The sequence below is a fragment of the Centrocercus urophasianus genome, unplaced genomic scaffold, assembly GCF_019232065.1.
Source record: "Centrocercus urophasianus isolate 14NV4802_14NV808 unplaced genomic scaffold, USGS_Curo_1.0 seq_12, whole genome shotgun sequence".
Taxonomy (NCBI): domain Eukaryota; kingdom Metazoa; phylum Chordata; class Aves; order Galliformes; family Phasianidae; genus Centrocercus; species Centrocercus urophasianus.
Window position 1 is genome coordinate 20858244 of NW_024884364.1, and position 15811 is coordinate 20874054.

At 36.7% G+C, this 15811-nt stretch overlaps 1 protein-coding gene across 2 annotated transcripts in view; it reads right to left on the minus strand.

Annotated features, from left to right (window-relative positions):
• The window catches only part of ROBO2 (roundabout guidance receptor 2), a 400096-nt gene that overhangs the window by 16824 nt on the left and 367461 nt on the right, over window positions 1-15811 (minus strand). Inside the window, exons 22-24 of one of the 2 annotated variants that reach the window (XM_042810548.1) lie at window positions 14638-14898; window positions 11293-11501; window positions 2723-2905 (exon numbers count right to left, since the gene is read on the minus strand). In XM_042810548.1, coding sequence (XP_042666482.1) covers window positions 2723-2905; window positions 11293-11501; window positions 14638-14898 — 653 coding nt within the window. The remainder of the gene's footprint in view (window positions 1-2722; window positions 2906-11292; window positions 11502-14637; window positions 14899-15811) is intronic. The other variant, XM_042810549.1, reaches the window with a different exon arrangement.

Genomic DNA, 15811 nt, shown 5'->3' on the forward strand with positions numbered 1-15811 from the left:
TCTTATAGCTGGCACAGCTGCAGCCAGACAAAGACAAGTGATCAAGCCCTTGTTTCATAGATAAGGATAAAACAGCAAATGAACACAGACAAAATATTACATATCTTGTTTAAAAAGAAAAAGAAAAAGGCCACTGGTGCAAAGAAATTCAGATGTGAGCCTGAAATTCCATCCTAGCTCACACAGCACAGATTTTCTGTAAAAATAAACTTGCAACATGCAAGCACAACTAGTGAGTGCAAGATGAAGAACCTTCATGCTTACTCTCTTGAGTAAAGAAATGTGATCATGAATTTGGAAAGCTGACTTGAAAAAAAAAATATATATATATATACACTGAAATTTTTTTCTTTTATCCCTTTGTGAAAATGAAGGAAAATAGATAGCACTCACCTAAATCAGACATGGGGCAAATACAAATGATATGTGGGCTCCCAAAACACATCTTTCAATGCACCTAATATCTGATTACAGCATGTTATTTTTTATGCAGCCTTTCCAGGAAGAACTGCTGAGCAGTGTCAGACTCTATAGTAGATTTAGTGTGTGCAAATGGAGACAAGGATGAATCCAGTAATTCATGATTTAATTTCCCATGGGTGTTAAAAAGGAAAACTGGCTGAACTACATGACAAATCACACAATGGTTTCTGGAAAATGGAATCAAAGTGTCTTGTAGGAGAGACATCTTGTGTCTGGATTTTCCAGTGCCTCTTATGACTGACAATCAAAGACATCCATGTGAGCCTATGAAGTTGGTCTTCTCATTTCATATCAATAAGAATATTTCATAACTGTTCTGAGCGGGAGAAAATAACTGTCCAAAGGAGTAAAGAGTCGGGACCTTCAGATTTCCTCCAGAGCAATGAATAGAAATAATACTGCTGCTTCTCCACTGGAAAATGCCATTTTGCACTATGATGGATTTACTGTGGTACAGCAGATCCATAATAGGTAGTCTGATCAATCAGGGAATTGGGAAGTATCATATCATAAGAAAACTACAGTAAGCATTGCAGAACTGTTTCCATTTGCTGATATTGTGGTGGGTGAAAAAAGGGAGGCTGTTTACATGGGCTTTTTGATTCAGCTTTTTCTCTGGATCATTAAGAGAATAAAAAGGCAATAAAAAGATAACCACAGTGTTACTCTTCTGTAACCTTAACTCTAATAGTCTATCCAAGGAATTACGTGTAAGTACTCAGTTTAAGTGCATATGTGACCTAATTAAGCTAGGAAAATATAACTGACAAGGGAGTTCTCATCCTGTTCTTTTATATTGCTACGGTAAGGAATCGTATTTAAAAGTGTCTGCACGTTTGAACTCCTTTGTGCATGTATGTGGTGGAAACTACTTCTCAGTGGGCCTAGTACAAGTTGCTTTAGTTTACTGAGGCCATGAAGAACACAAAAATAAAAGGGTTAGGAAGGATTTGTGTCAGTTCAAGCAAAACAGTGTATTTTAAGAAAGGAATGGGTTGGCCAAATTTGCTAAATAAGAAGAAGCAAATGAGAGTTTTAAATATTTTTAACAGTGAAATAACTGTCTTTTAAGGATGATTACATCTAACCAAAGTCAAAGGTCCTCATGACTTGAAAAAGGCTGAAATTTCATTCTGTGATTTGTTGTTGGCGTAGGACTTTACTACAGATTCTTTTCTTTATTCCTAAAAGGTAGTATTTCTCATGAAATCACTGCGTATAGAAAGCTGGCAGTTATCATTTCTAACATTTGGAGACATTTATCAAGAATGCAAGCATTTTAGCAAAGGATAAATTTTGTACAAAAATGATAATAAAAATTTTTAAATGATAGGAATATTATGGGAAATGTGTGCAGGAACAGGAGAAGAAAGCATAATAAAAAATAGGAACCCAAATGAATACTTTGTTATTATGTCGTGTGGATTTAAATAATTAGGTGCTTTTTTTAAAAAAAAATGCAAATGCAAATACATTCTTTGTTCAGAATATATAAAAGGAAGTTCTGCTTATCTTTTTGTTTTGCTAAAAATTAAACGTTACAAACTGAATTATATTTACTTTTCATTAATTTATTCTAGTTGATAAGACTGGTTGTTTTCAAAAGCAATAGTCACTTTACCTGTATTAAATTTCACTTGGCTAATTCTGGTGGCATAATTAAAATTAAATTTAATCAAAATTTAATGATTCATTGAATTAAATATTGTTAACATCAGCTGATTAAAAAGACTTTTAAACATTTCATATCATTTATAATCAAATCATAGCATTCCACCCCCATGCTTAGAAAAACTTCACAGAAAAATACATTTTTGCAAGAGATGCAAGAGAGAAGCAGGGATGGAGATAACAGTTTAAACATGACTTTCATCATTGGAAATGTAAATGATAGTGAGGAGATGTTGCAGGAATAAAATCATCAAAGACTGCATGGCAGAATTAGTGATCTCTTAACCAAAATATTAAACAGAGCACATGTCAGTAAATCCATAGCAGAGTCAGCGTAAAGAGAAACTGCAGAAGATTGGAAGTGCTGATTACAAGCTTGCAGTATTCACTACTTCAAATCACTAAAAATGAAACATAAATTTTTATTTTAAATATACTGATAAAAATATCTCCATCCACTTTACTCCATGCATGTTAGAAAAATGTGAAGTGAGACGCAGGTTCACTGAAGAGAAGAACAGGCAGAGACACCCTTCATGCAGAAAGCATTAACTTTGAGTCTACAAACCTGTTCTTGTCAGGCTGGTTCCATCCAGCCTAAAACCAGCTTTATCTGCTGCTGCAACCAGTGCTTGTGCAAAACTGCCGCTGGTAAAGATCGAGTCATCTGAGGAGCTACCTACACTAGATCTATGACTAGAAAAGTTACGGTCCTCATCAGACGCAGAACCCCATCCATTTACCATTGAACCTAAAAACAAATGTAGGGGGTCTAGTGAGTTGTACATGTTTGATATTTTTTTGATCATCTAAATCTTAAAGACCCACTTAATATATTCTTACTCCACAGGAAACCCAAAGGTTGGCTAACAGAGCTTGATATAAAAGCGCACTATAAAAGCTAACTGGGATCTCATTCATCGTTTGCATTGTGTAACTGTCCATTTGTAAACCAAATAATACATATCCCCTACACACATATAGATGCCATAATAAACTCTTTTGAATGTTAAAAGATTTTTCCTGGGATTGAAAGTAATGTGATTTTTTTTTTTTTTTTAAACTTCATTTATTATAAAGCAATATCTACCTTCTTTTTTGCAAAAAAAATCTTACTTTAGGACACCACAAGTCTAAATCTCATCAGGTATGGCTGACGTCAGACTTGGGCTTCAAGAACATTCTGAAGCATTACGCCATTTTCTCAACCAAAACTTTAAAATAGATGAGCAATCTTAGTGGCCCAAACAAAACTGATGGAAAGCAATCCATTTTACAGGATTGATTTCTCTTTTTTAAAAGATTAGAAACAGATGCTCAAGAGCAGACCAAACACGTTCTTGAATACTGAGTCATGCAGGGAGCCAATGCAGACCTCACCATATCCTAGCTATAGATCACCACCACTGCAGGAGAGGAAAGCAATAATAACATCAAAAAATGGAGCCATAAAAAAAAAAAAAAAAAAAAAAAAAAAGATATAAGAAAAAAAACACGACAAGAATGTAGAAATCTTGACATAATTAAAATATGAAGAACAAAATACTATGAGAAGGATTCATATTTTCCACTCTTCAATTATATTTTCTTTTACTTTTTTGCACAGCAGAAAGAACCGATTAACTACCCAATATGACAATGCAACGTATATTTTCCAAAACTATCAATGGGTTTGAATTATTTCAAAGTACCAAAATTCAGTGATTACAGATGGAGTTGATAGTCCTCTATACTTCTGAAAATCATCATAAACGACACTGTATAGTTTTACAATGTCCAGTAGAGCATGAGGTGAAGAATATTCAGCCACCACCAACTACCTAGCTTTTCTCCAGGTACAGAGCAGACATACTAACGAGTTACCAACTCTAGCTAAAGTGCAGAGCTACCAGAATGCTTCTGGGACCTGAATTACTGCATGGCATTGTGTGGCACCATGTAGACACAGAATATTGTTCTGAGACAGCAAAGTTGCCTCTTCATCTTAAAATATCAGAAGGTTGCTTTTTAAAAAGTGACATATTGAGAAAAATCCCAGTGAACCAATGAAGATCTGTTTTCCAAGATATGACAACACTTGTGGAGAGATAAATCATGGACCTGACTTAACAATTTCTTTAGCACAGGTGAATTTATGTCAATATACCTAAGATGAACAATGGTATCAGTATGTTCTTCAAAGCTTTTTTTAAGAGTTATCCAGGAAAGTATTATTTTGTTAAAAATCATTAATTATTAAATCAATACTGACTTGCTTATGTTGCATTACAAAGCCTAAGAACAATGGATTATTTTGTGATGCTGCAATGACTGAATCCTTTGATGTCAGCAAAGTGGCAGGCTATAATAACTCTATGCACTCCTAAGATACAAAAAAAAAAAGAAACTGAAGAGGTCTATGGAGGTCTGACAGGCAGAAAGTGTGTTAAGTGCAACAGAGAGTGACAGAGTTAGATTCTGCTTGCCAAGAGCACACACAGAATTGTTATTTTCCAAACAGACTTGACCTGATGCAGACAGATGTAGGAAAGTCTAGACAGCAGCAAGGGAAGGCTGAAGCTGAATTTCCTTGAGAAGAGGAACAAACTGAACTAACAATCAAAGTGTGATGGAACATCAGAGAGAATGAGGAGCAAAGTCTTAGCAACAGTTATTTGCTGATGTATGAAAAGAGATACTAGAGATAAAACACTTCATGAAGATGTAAGAAAATGAAATGCTATAGCTGAGAACATTTTCAAACAATTGCTTATCAACACATTCTGCAAAATATGTAAGCAGAAGCTGAAACATAAAAATATAACTAGATTCACAGATATCAAAGGAAGATATTCAGGTGCTGAAAATGTATGATGTATTTTGTTAGTTCCATGGCCCAAGTATTTTATACATTCTACTCTGTAGATACGTGAAAATATATACTGAATAGGATATGTATGAGCATACATATGTTTTCTGTATCTGTAGAAAAAACAATGGGTATTTTCAATGACATTAAGTTTGAATTTTCATTTGCTTACGTTGCTATGCTAACCACTTACAAGTTACACAGCATGTTATAAACATGATTGTTTGGATGGAATACTTTTGGGGTGTATCTAGGAGCAGTTGCTATATTCCATCTGCTCTTAGAAGGATTTAATCTAGTTTTTAAAAAAATCCACTTTTGAAAAGTGCAATAGACTAAAAATCTGCACAAGTTTCTAACGCTCTCTCCAGTGAGTGTTTATACACTTACCTCTCTACACACACATAGCCATGCCAGATTTTCTTAACAACACCTACCTATTAATGATCTTAATGATCAGTGAAGCACTGCCATCAGACTCCCAGTTTTTCAAGCAACCCTTCAGGGATCTGTTCCTGACCTCCTGACCTCTCAAGGACAGCAAACACCAGCTAAGCTAGGAACAGGTGCCCTGCCCGTGCTGTTGAACACAGCAGCTCAGTCCTTGCACAGACATGAGCTGTACTGGAGGAGGACTTCAACAGAGCCAACAATTAAAGCAAACAATGATGTTACTTCTGGTTAGTGGACTGTAAGCTGAAGAAAAGCTCTTCAAAACTGCTCAAGTCAGCAAGCTAACCATGAAATCTTCACATTTTTTCCACTGGTTCCTGAGCTATTAAGTTTCCCTATTTGTTCTTTTTTTCCTCAGCAGCACTCTGTCTTTGTCCTCCAGAAGCACAGACGTGGCTCAATGGACACAAGCCTGCTTCAGCCCAGGCCAGACCCCTCATACCTCTATGCAACTGCCTTCATATTATGTGCAAGGGGAAGCCTTCCCTAATGGCATCTACCAGCCTCTTGATTTCCCCAATCAGGCACAGTTTTGTTTTTCTCTGAGTAAAGGCAGCATAAGAGAAGCTGACGTCTCTTTCAGATCAACTGTGCATTTTCAGATGGAATGAAATAGGCTTTTAGTGTCTCCTTCACATGCAGCTCACTGTGTGTTCTCCAAGAATGCATTTGAGTTTTTACGCTTTTTGGCAACTGTAAATTTTACTCTTGCTGACAGCAGCAGTAAATGCTTTATGTGGAACAAAATCAACTCTGTGAAATGTTGAACTCTGTTTTCTTGCTCCATAAAATATCTCTTGGTGCTAATGCAAACAGAAAGCTTCTTGCTCTCAGGGAAAGGTGAAGGGAATAGAGGTGCCAGCTCCTTGTAGGCTGCATGCTACAGCTTTTAGTGGCATTTTGCCTACAATTAAAACACTACTTTTTCTTTGGACGGTGTAACCTTGCTCTACTTAAGGTAACAAAAAGTCTAATGCTTGTGAAACAAGATCTGCTCATAGCAAACCTAACATTTTTGAAAATTCCACATAGTACTTCTCTGCATGCACAAAAATCTACATGCTTAAAGATGATAACTGATGTCACTGGGACTTGTATGTGTGTGCTTCTACGCTTTCTTTCTTAAAAGCACAGAGCACATGCTAACATTGCATGCCTCCTCCTCGGCAGGCATTCTGGTGGAACATGACCAGGCTGCTCAGGTTTGTCAGATGTGGATGAAGTCCTCAGGAGCTGATGCTGAAATCTTCCAGCCCATGTACAAGAAGAAGGCATTCATCTCCTTTAGGTCATAATTATAAAGAAAGAATGACCACTAATTTTAATGGAAGTGATTAAATAAAAGGGAGCAACAGTTATTGTGTCATTAGACAAAAAAGAATAATGGAAGGTGCTGAATGCAGAATATAAATAAGATCATACTTCAAAAAATTGACTTGAGCTTATACTTTACAGCATACTTCCTCAGAGATGCCCCAAATATTAACCATATACACCTGAAATAAACACTTCTTTGAGAGAGAAAGGGGGAAGTGGTGTTAAACTCTGAGTAAGTGGAGTCAAAACATATATACGTATCTGACACTTCAGAAGTCCAAGCATAATTAATGCTTTTCATAACCATGTAATGAAAAATGAATTTATGCCACTTAACCAAATTTATCTATGTTTACATTTTCAATCTTTCAAGATTTTTTGGTTTCCATATTGCTGAAAAACACAACAAAAATCTCAAATTTATTCAAGCTGTTAGAAAAGAAATGCACCCAGAACATTAAGTAGTTGCTCAATGCAATAAAATACTATGATAAAGTGGCATCTTGCTGTGTCTCTATTACTTCTTCAACACTAAAATTAATTTATGATCAGTCATCAATTCATTTACATGTCGTTTTATGCTAAATCCATCCTTGCTGATGAATGCATATCCCTAGATCCATTAAGCTAGAGCAGAGTCTGTGCTTTATAATATGACCCTGCTAATTGTTGCATTACCATTTTTATGAGATACAAAAACTACCAGTTTCCTATTTTCTGTGTACATATTTAATCCATGAAACACATTCTTCCTATTAAATGCAATCTGTCTAACTGCCTGCTTATAAAATAGAATCTTCTGCAATAGGCATTCCTATCAAAATCAATACAAATATTGAACTCTGCCTTGATAAAATGTGGCTCACCAAAATGATTTTGTGCAATTTTCAAGAATTATTCCATTTGTGCTCAGATGCAATGAATGAACAACTTTTACCATCCAGTGATCACTAATTCTTTTAATCAAGACTGAAACACATCAAGTAAGAGATTTTCTTCCTTGCTAAGTTATACATCCTATGGCAATCTTAATAATTTCAAATCTACATAATTTTATTAAAAAGAAAACAAAACAGTTTTGTTATACATATGCACTGGTACTCTTCACAAGAATATCACCCTGCTTCTATCAGTGAAGTAGGAAAAAAGCCTGTTCTAATGTCCATGTTAGTCAATGGGTTTCTCTCTCCCCTCAGTAAGTTACTGTGTATTAAAAGTCAGTAGAAATTTTGCAGCTGCTCTTCAGGGTTTTGTTAGTTTGCTTGTTGTTTGGTTTTGTCTGGTTTTGTGTTTGCTTGTTTCTTTAAATCAGAATCAGGAACTTAGCACCCTAGCAAACCATGCTGGGAACAAATCAAAATGTGGGCTTTACTTTCTTATTTTGACCCACAAACAGTCAAACCTCCTTGAGTTTGCTTTGCAATATCTGGAAAATGTTAAGATACTGTGCATTCCTCCTTGCTTTTCATTCTGTTATACCTGTCAACATTATGTCTCTGCCACCTGCAAAGAGAAAACCTTAATAGTGTAGATTAAATCCCTGTCTGAATCTTCAGTTAGCTGTAACTAAAACTCAAGAGCTTGGAAGACAACTTGATTTTTAAACACTTTATAGGAGCTACGCTATGTTTGTAGTGAAATTTAGCAGTTTGAGCTTAGTTCACCCAGTGCCAGCATTTCCCCACTGAGAATCCTTTTGGTATTGGATGAAAAACTCAGCTCAGCTGTGAAAAACAAAGTACCATTGCACTCCAGGAGTGGGTACCTTCAAGCCATCACTGAGGCATGCTAATATCCTGCTCACCCTACAGTAACTCTGTCAACTCTATTCTGGGCAAGTCTGGATCAAGGAATGCCAACTTAGTTTTCATACAGACACTGAACTCACAGGATATGCTTAAAAATGTATACAAAAACGGCTTCTTTAAGGTTAGCTGTTCTCATTTCTCTCAGATTTTTAATGTTTAAAGTAAAAACAAACTATGTCAATTCCTAGGAAGATGCTGGTTTAAATCATCAAAAGCCCTGTAAGAAGCAGCTTTTATTTTCTCAGTTGAAGAAAAAACAATTTAGTTCTTCAACAGTATTCTAAAAGCAATCAAGTTAAAGAAAGAGAAACAGCTTAGAAACAATGGATGCAATTTCTTTTATGCCCTCTTAACACTAGCAAATGCAACCTGGATAGGTTAGCAGAAACAGATGCACAAAATTAAAATTTTCCTTTGAAACAACTCCCCTAAATAAAATAAGCAATTTCCTTCCATCTCCTAATAAAAAAGCAAGCCCAACTCAGACAATTGAGGTTTTGCCCACATAGTAACTAAGAAAAACAGAAGTAGTTTTTTTTTTATTCCAAGAGTTTGCAATTTTATAGATCATTTAGAATACACTGGATGTATTTTTGCAAGGTTATAGTTTCATAAATGTTTTATGTCAATCTAAGTGTTGGCTGTAAGCTATTGGGGTAGCCTGTCATTTTGCTTCCTTTCCGGCTGCACGGTCTCCTCCTGCAGTACTAGCAAACACACTGCCATGCAGTGAACCAGATCGAGGAACAGATCCAGATAGGAATTAAACAAGCAAAGAAAAGAAAACAAAAGGAAAACCTTAATTTTCAGTTAGATGAACCAAGATCATGGTGATGGTGGGAACAAGTGGGTGTGAATTTGATCTCTTTGCATGCATTCCCAGCCTACATTACCAGGTTCTGTTCAATTTCTTCCAAAAAAAAAAAAAAAAAACCCATCAGTTTTTTTATACCCCAATAACCGAACTACTCTTACAACTAGGAAGAAAAAGCTTGATTCTTATTTGTAAAAGCATAAACTACAATGGGCACAGAAGTCTTTGAATCAGAACAGAAATACAGCTAATCCTTACTTTGCATGAGGTAGGTTAGTCCAAAATATTAGGGGAAAATGTAGATGTGCAAAACACTAATTTCCTGATTAACAGTTATATCAGCATTGACATCTTAATACATATCAAATGGAAAATATATGGCAACCTATTTGTTTATTTCTTTAGTTATTTCCGTTTTACTGATGTAAAGCCCTTACTGCATTCCTAATGGAAACAGTTCTGAGCCATTAGCAAGATATGCAAAAATATGCAGAATTATAGCCTGAAGGAGATTACACTAGAAATTCAAGCAAAGTGACTTAACATACTCATGTGCTAATAAGTTAACCTTCTGGATTCAGGGATTTAAACTTTAACTCTACAGTCTTCAGTTGGACCTGAGTTTCAAATCACAGCAGTAGAGCTACAATTCTTAAGTCTTAATTAGATTGGCAAGCAGTCTGGCCCTAGGGTGAGCTAAAAGTCTGAAAAGTGGGATAAAGCAACACACTATTTAATTCAACAAGGGAAAAGAAAGGAAATTATAAGTATTGGTGCTCCATTACTGTCATATTCCTGCAGTGTTTTCAGAATAATAATGTTTAAATAAGGATACAGAACCCTTGAAATTTCCAAAGTTCACAACAAGGAGAAGAAAATAAGCTGTGCTGTTTTAGTAATGCCTTAGTAAGCCAGTCTCTTTGCAGGTGCAATTAACAAGCTAGTGTTCTTCCATAGAGCTCCAAGACTGAAGAGGCACCCACCAGCTGTCAGGAACTATGGGCACATCTGGATCTGCAATAAACCTGAACATTATGTATACAGTACATCATATAGAAGCCCAAGTCCAGCCTTGGGAGACTCCTAAGTCCAAGCCCATTCCTAAGGGGAATTTGGAGTTACCTTAAAAAGTTCAATGTGTCCATATAAAGTCTCCATTTAAAAAAAAAAAAAAAAGCATATATTTCACTGCCTGTACTTCATCAACAGCAATTTTATTTATTCAGATTCTGTACATTAGTTTATCATACTTCTCTAGGTCCCCTTTGATGATTCCTGTTGTAACTTTCCAATGTATGCAAAGGGCGAAAAGCAAAGATGTATCAGAATAATTAAATACCTCAACTGAAAGGGAACAATTACTAAATTCTTCAACACAAAGTAGGCTCAAAATACACTTTTTTTTCCAACATAAATGTTATATTACACTACAACTAGATGTTGTGCTGATCTAACTAACTATGCTTATTTTGAAGTCTTCTAATTTCTTCATGTTCATCTGTGAAAGCATTTACCCAGCAAAATATCTGAAAATTATTTAAGATAACATTTTTATGCTGCTCCTGATGTATGAAACATATATTCCAAAGCTGAGGTCTTCCCTCTCCTTTTTATGTAACTGGTTTGCTTCTCCAGTAGAGTGAACTTTTCATGAAAGCTAGGATATAATTGAGTTTTCTTTTGACTCTTTAAAGCTTTTTAAAATTCATGAATTTTCTTATCATTTTGCAGCAACACAAAGTATTTTCAAATCCTTCTTTAACTTAGCATTCAATATTAACGCATTTTAAATGTTACAGAAATAGAGTGGAATAAATTTTCACTTTAAAAGTGTTTGTTTGGTGATGTATTTTCCTGTGAGGAACAAGCTGGTGTTAGTGTTTACTGTGTTTGGTTACCTGTCACAGAGCTGTCTAAATTGTCCATACTGGAGCCTGGAGTATGCTCTAGACCTCTCAGTGGCCTATTGATTTCTAGAGTTTCTTCTTCGATATCATCCTCATCATCGTCTGGAACATCTGTTTCCAAGTCTGAAATAAGGTTTCCAGATACATATCCGAGGGGTGGAACTGGTGCCTGAGGAGGTTGTGTATTGCTTTGGATGTGCCTATGCAAACAGACAGGAAAAGGGCAACAGAATGGATGAGAGTTTGTACTTTGTGGTCAGTAGAAGATAAGCCTCTCGATAAGCCTGAAACAGATTTACAAAACATGCTTGTTAGCTCAAATTCAAGAAAAATCAGTTCAGTTATTCACCATAGCAGAGTATCTGCACACTTTTCAATATTACTACTACCCCTCCTATAAAACAGGAAAGGCTGAGATTGTCCTTTAATAGGTGAGGAACTGATGTACATGGAACTGGGTAGGAAGTCCATGGAAAAGCACAATTCCAAATCCCAACCCATTATATGAATGTCTAACCTTACATTTCACTTTGCAAATCAGGCATTTGAGCCAAAATTAAATTTCACACCTCTGCCTGAATAGACTCAATGTTCTGTCGTAAAACTCACACTGAAGAGAAGGAAATGGCCTATAGGACAGAAGAAATTTTCAAGTCCAATGAGTCCATTATCAAAAAGGAGGTTTCACTTTACTTATAGTAGTTTAACTGACTTAATTGCAGCAGTATTAGGGAATGCATGATTACTGCATGCAATTAAAAAAAAAAAAAGGAAAAATAAAGTTAAAAAAAACATCCACAGAATAATTACACAACCAAAGCCAAGCACTGGGTTTGGAGTTTCACTTATATGGTTCTCTCAGAGGAAAACAACCATCAGCTTTCATTGCAGCACTTTCTACAGCGCTAGAGGTACACAGCAAGCTGTGCTGGGGGACCCAGACATGACTGGCCTTGGCATAAGTGTGAGAATGGGGCTTGAATTTGCTATTTCAGCCACGTGAGAGCCGTTGGATATCTGTTCATGAGGTGCTATGACCTGATATCAATTGACAGAATTCTGGACGGGATCCAGGACTCCGCTGGTCTTATGCTAGGACACCAGCATAACAGAGAAAATTGCAAATGTCACCTGTTTGGCTACCTAGCTCTCATACATTTTCACTGAGCTTCTGCTGCTGTTTTATTGCCTACATTTCATAAGTACGGTAATTCTCCTTATTCAAACAGTCGTTCTTTTTTTTTTTCTCATAATGTTACTCTATTGCATCAGAGAATGTCATAGTAAGTGTTAAACTGGAATCTCTTTCCACCTTTGTGTGTAGGCTTTAAATTGTTGCTTAATCTGAAGCTTATTTGCAGAGCAGAGACTGTGTTTCTAATATACAACCTCTTTCTGATTAACAGCTCTTGAGTATTTTTCTATCTGGACACCAGAGTCTTGGCTATGCAGTATTCAAAACACTGTGCTAAAGGGCACTGTGATCTAACATCCTCAATAAACAGCGTGATTAGCTCCCCATCAAGCAAAATACTTAAGTATATGCTTAATGTTAAGCATGTGATAGAACAATTGAAGTCAATATCTCATGTACTTGTAGTTAAGCATATACTTAAGTGATTTGCTGGATCGAGGCCATAATGATTACATACTTTTCTAGTAATCTAGTAATGTGCTTTTAAATTCCTAATTGGCTGGTCTCTAAATATCTCTTCAGTTACTCCTACAGTAATCTGATAGGTCTCATCTTGTTTTTTCTTTCTATACTGGATAGACTAAACTTGAGAAAGAAAAACAAAGAAATCTTCCTTCCCACTTCAGGCAGTGGAGGATTTTCCCCTGACTTTGAACAGCCTTTGCTACACCCTTTGGCAGCATGGTGCATCCCCAGCCAACCAATCACAAACCACCTGTATTTGCACCTCTCAATATATACCCCTAAACCTGCAGTAATAACCTAGAATGAAAATACAGGTTTTTAACAGTATTATTTTTCAGAGTTCCATGTGCAATTACTATGTCCTTAACAGAAGAGTGATGTTAAAATCTCCATATTCCTAAGTATATTCCAAAGTAAAAAATCTGTATATTACTATCCCTGTTACGAAAGTCCCTGATCAGTTTTCATTTTTGCAGATGACATTTCCTGTCAGCTGCTAGAGGCTCTGCCACTGCACCCTGTCTCGTTACCCGCTACCAGTCTGGTGCCTGCACTTTGCAGGGTGTAGAAAGTGTAACAGCTGCAAAATGCAGCAGCATTGCCTGTGCATATAGGACATGTATCTGGGAAGCCAGCCACCTTTAGCTGGCCTAGTTTAGCTGCTGCCTGGGATTTGGGTCTGTCCCACAGTAGGCTGTCCCAAAGTGCCCTGCTGATGGAGTGTAGATTGCAGAGAAGCCTTCAGGCTTCGACAGAGTCCAGGGAAAACAGCTGGCCTTGATTTGGCATGGCCTTCCTACCTACCTGGTCTATTTATGGTAGCTCAAGCTGAATAACTTTGCGACTTTATTTAACAGTATGGAAAGCTGCTTCCCTTCTGGCAGCGTGCCACTCGATAACTAGCTTCACTTCTGTCCTCTGAGAGTCTCAAGCTTTGTCTGGATAAAAACGTTTCTAAAGGACAGCTGCCTCTTAGGGAACATCCAGAAGGCAACTGACCTTCACTGCATCCCCTTCTGGTGCAGATGACAAGTTCCCCTTACAGTCCCCAAAGAGATTGCTTCTGTTTGTTTTACAGGGGAAATGTTACTGTGGTATTTGCTTGCTCTTCTCTTAAATAGGCATAAAGCACTCTGAAACGCAAGATACACTCTGTAAATTCTAACCTCCTTCAAGTCTTTTCTGGGTTTTCCCTACGTATCAGAAATTTTCCCGGTGTTTCAAAATACAGCCAGATATACAAATGCATCATTCTCATGTGATAAAGAGTAAAAGCTGCTACACTGCTATTTCAAGTAATTAACATTATTTTTAATCAGAGCTTTAGTCATTCATTATTTTTGAAAATTCTGTAAAAATCATGTCTTCTGCTAGCCTGAGAACATTGTAAATGGCATACAATTTGTGAGTAGGTGGGTGATAACTATTCAGTATAAGCAAAACTCCAGAAGAATATCATTTTTTTTGTCTTTTTAGTCAAGTATTATGATTTAAAAAGCATATTTCAATGTTTATGGCCTTTGCACTACAGATACAGTTTTGCTATTTCCTGTTCATTTTATAGTTTTGTAAACATTAGCAAAATGTTAAACAGAATTGATATTTGTATCACTCAGGAATAGATTAATACTGTGCTTTCATTTCCCAGACTGCAAGTTTCCCCTTCAAACATTTACCATGTCTGCTTTGCTATATCAAACTGGTAGGCCCTGGTTAATTCATCAAGGTGGGCTTGAAGCATTGGCTGCATCTCCTCTCGTGGAGAAGGCGTGAGTGTTGCAGTTGATTGTTGCCCAAAGGAGATCGCAGGTGATGAAGCTACTCCTCGCACAGGAGGTGTGGGAACACGATCATCGTCTTCTTCAAGCTCATCCTCCATGCCCTGATGGAGGTAGGTCTGAACAGGCAAGGGTGGACACCAACCATCACTGTCATATCTAAAATAAAAACCAAGTAAACTTAGCATATGTCAAATCTGAGCTCTGAAGTGCAGCAGCAGGTATACAAGGTTTTTACTGCAGTTTGATTCCTCACACACAGTGAATTTTATTGAATGAATGAATTAATTAATTAATAACTTTTATTGAAAATAAGGTCATACTTGCTTCAGTTCTCCTTAGTGATTCTGTTTAATTTTTCCCACAACTGCTAAGCAACTTGAGTAAGATGTGCAACAAAAATAATCACAGATCCATAATCACATTTATGATGGTGATAACATTCTTCCACAATCAGCTACAAAAATTAACTCACCTTCTCAATCATTAACCTAGGAGAATGTATTGAAGATTGACCTAGACATGAAAATAGGAGCATTCTTAAAAGACAGGGTGAGCTTTATAGGTAGTGACTGGTATCCAGAAGAAAGTCTGGATCACACAATCACAGAATGGCTTGCGTTGGAAGGGACCTCAAAGACCATCCAGTTCCAACACCATACTGTGGGCAGGGTAGCCACCCAGCAGATCAAGCTGCTCAATAATCCACCAAGCTTGGCCTTGAACACTTCCAGGGATGGGACATCCACATCTTCTCTGGGCAGTCTGTGCCAGTGCCTTACCACTCTCTTGAGTGAAGTTCTTCACTCAATATCTAACCTAAACCTCTCCTTTTAGTTTAAATCCACCTCCTCCTTATCCTATCACTATCTACCTGCATAAAAAGTAAGTCTCCCTCTTACATGTAAGCTCCTTTCAAGTACTGGAAGATCACAATGATCTGTACTTATGCGCTTCCTCGCATCCACCTCCCCCTTTATTTGTCTGCAAATTTACTATTTGTTTTTAGTTTGTAGCCTCTATTAAAAGAAACACTTTCCACACAGTTTCCTCACTCTGTCTTTCTACATAG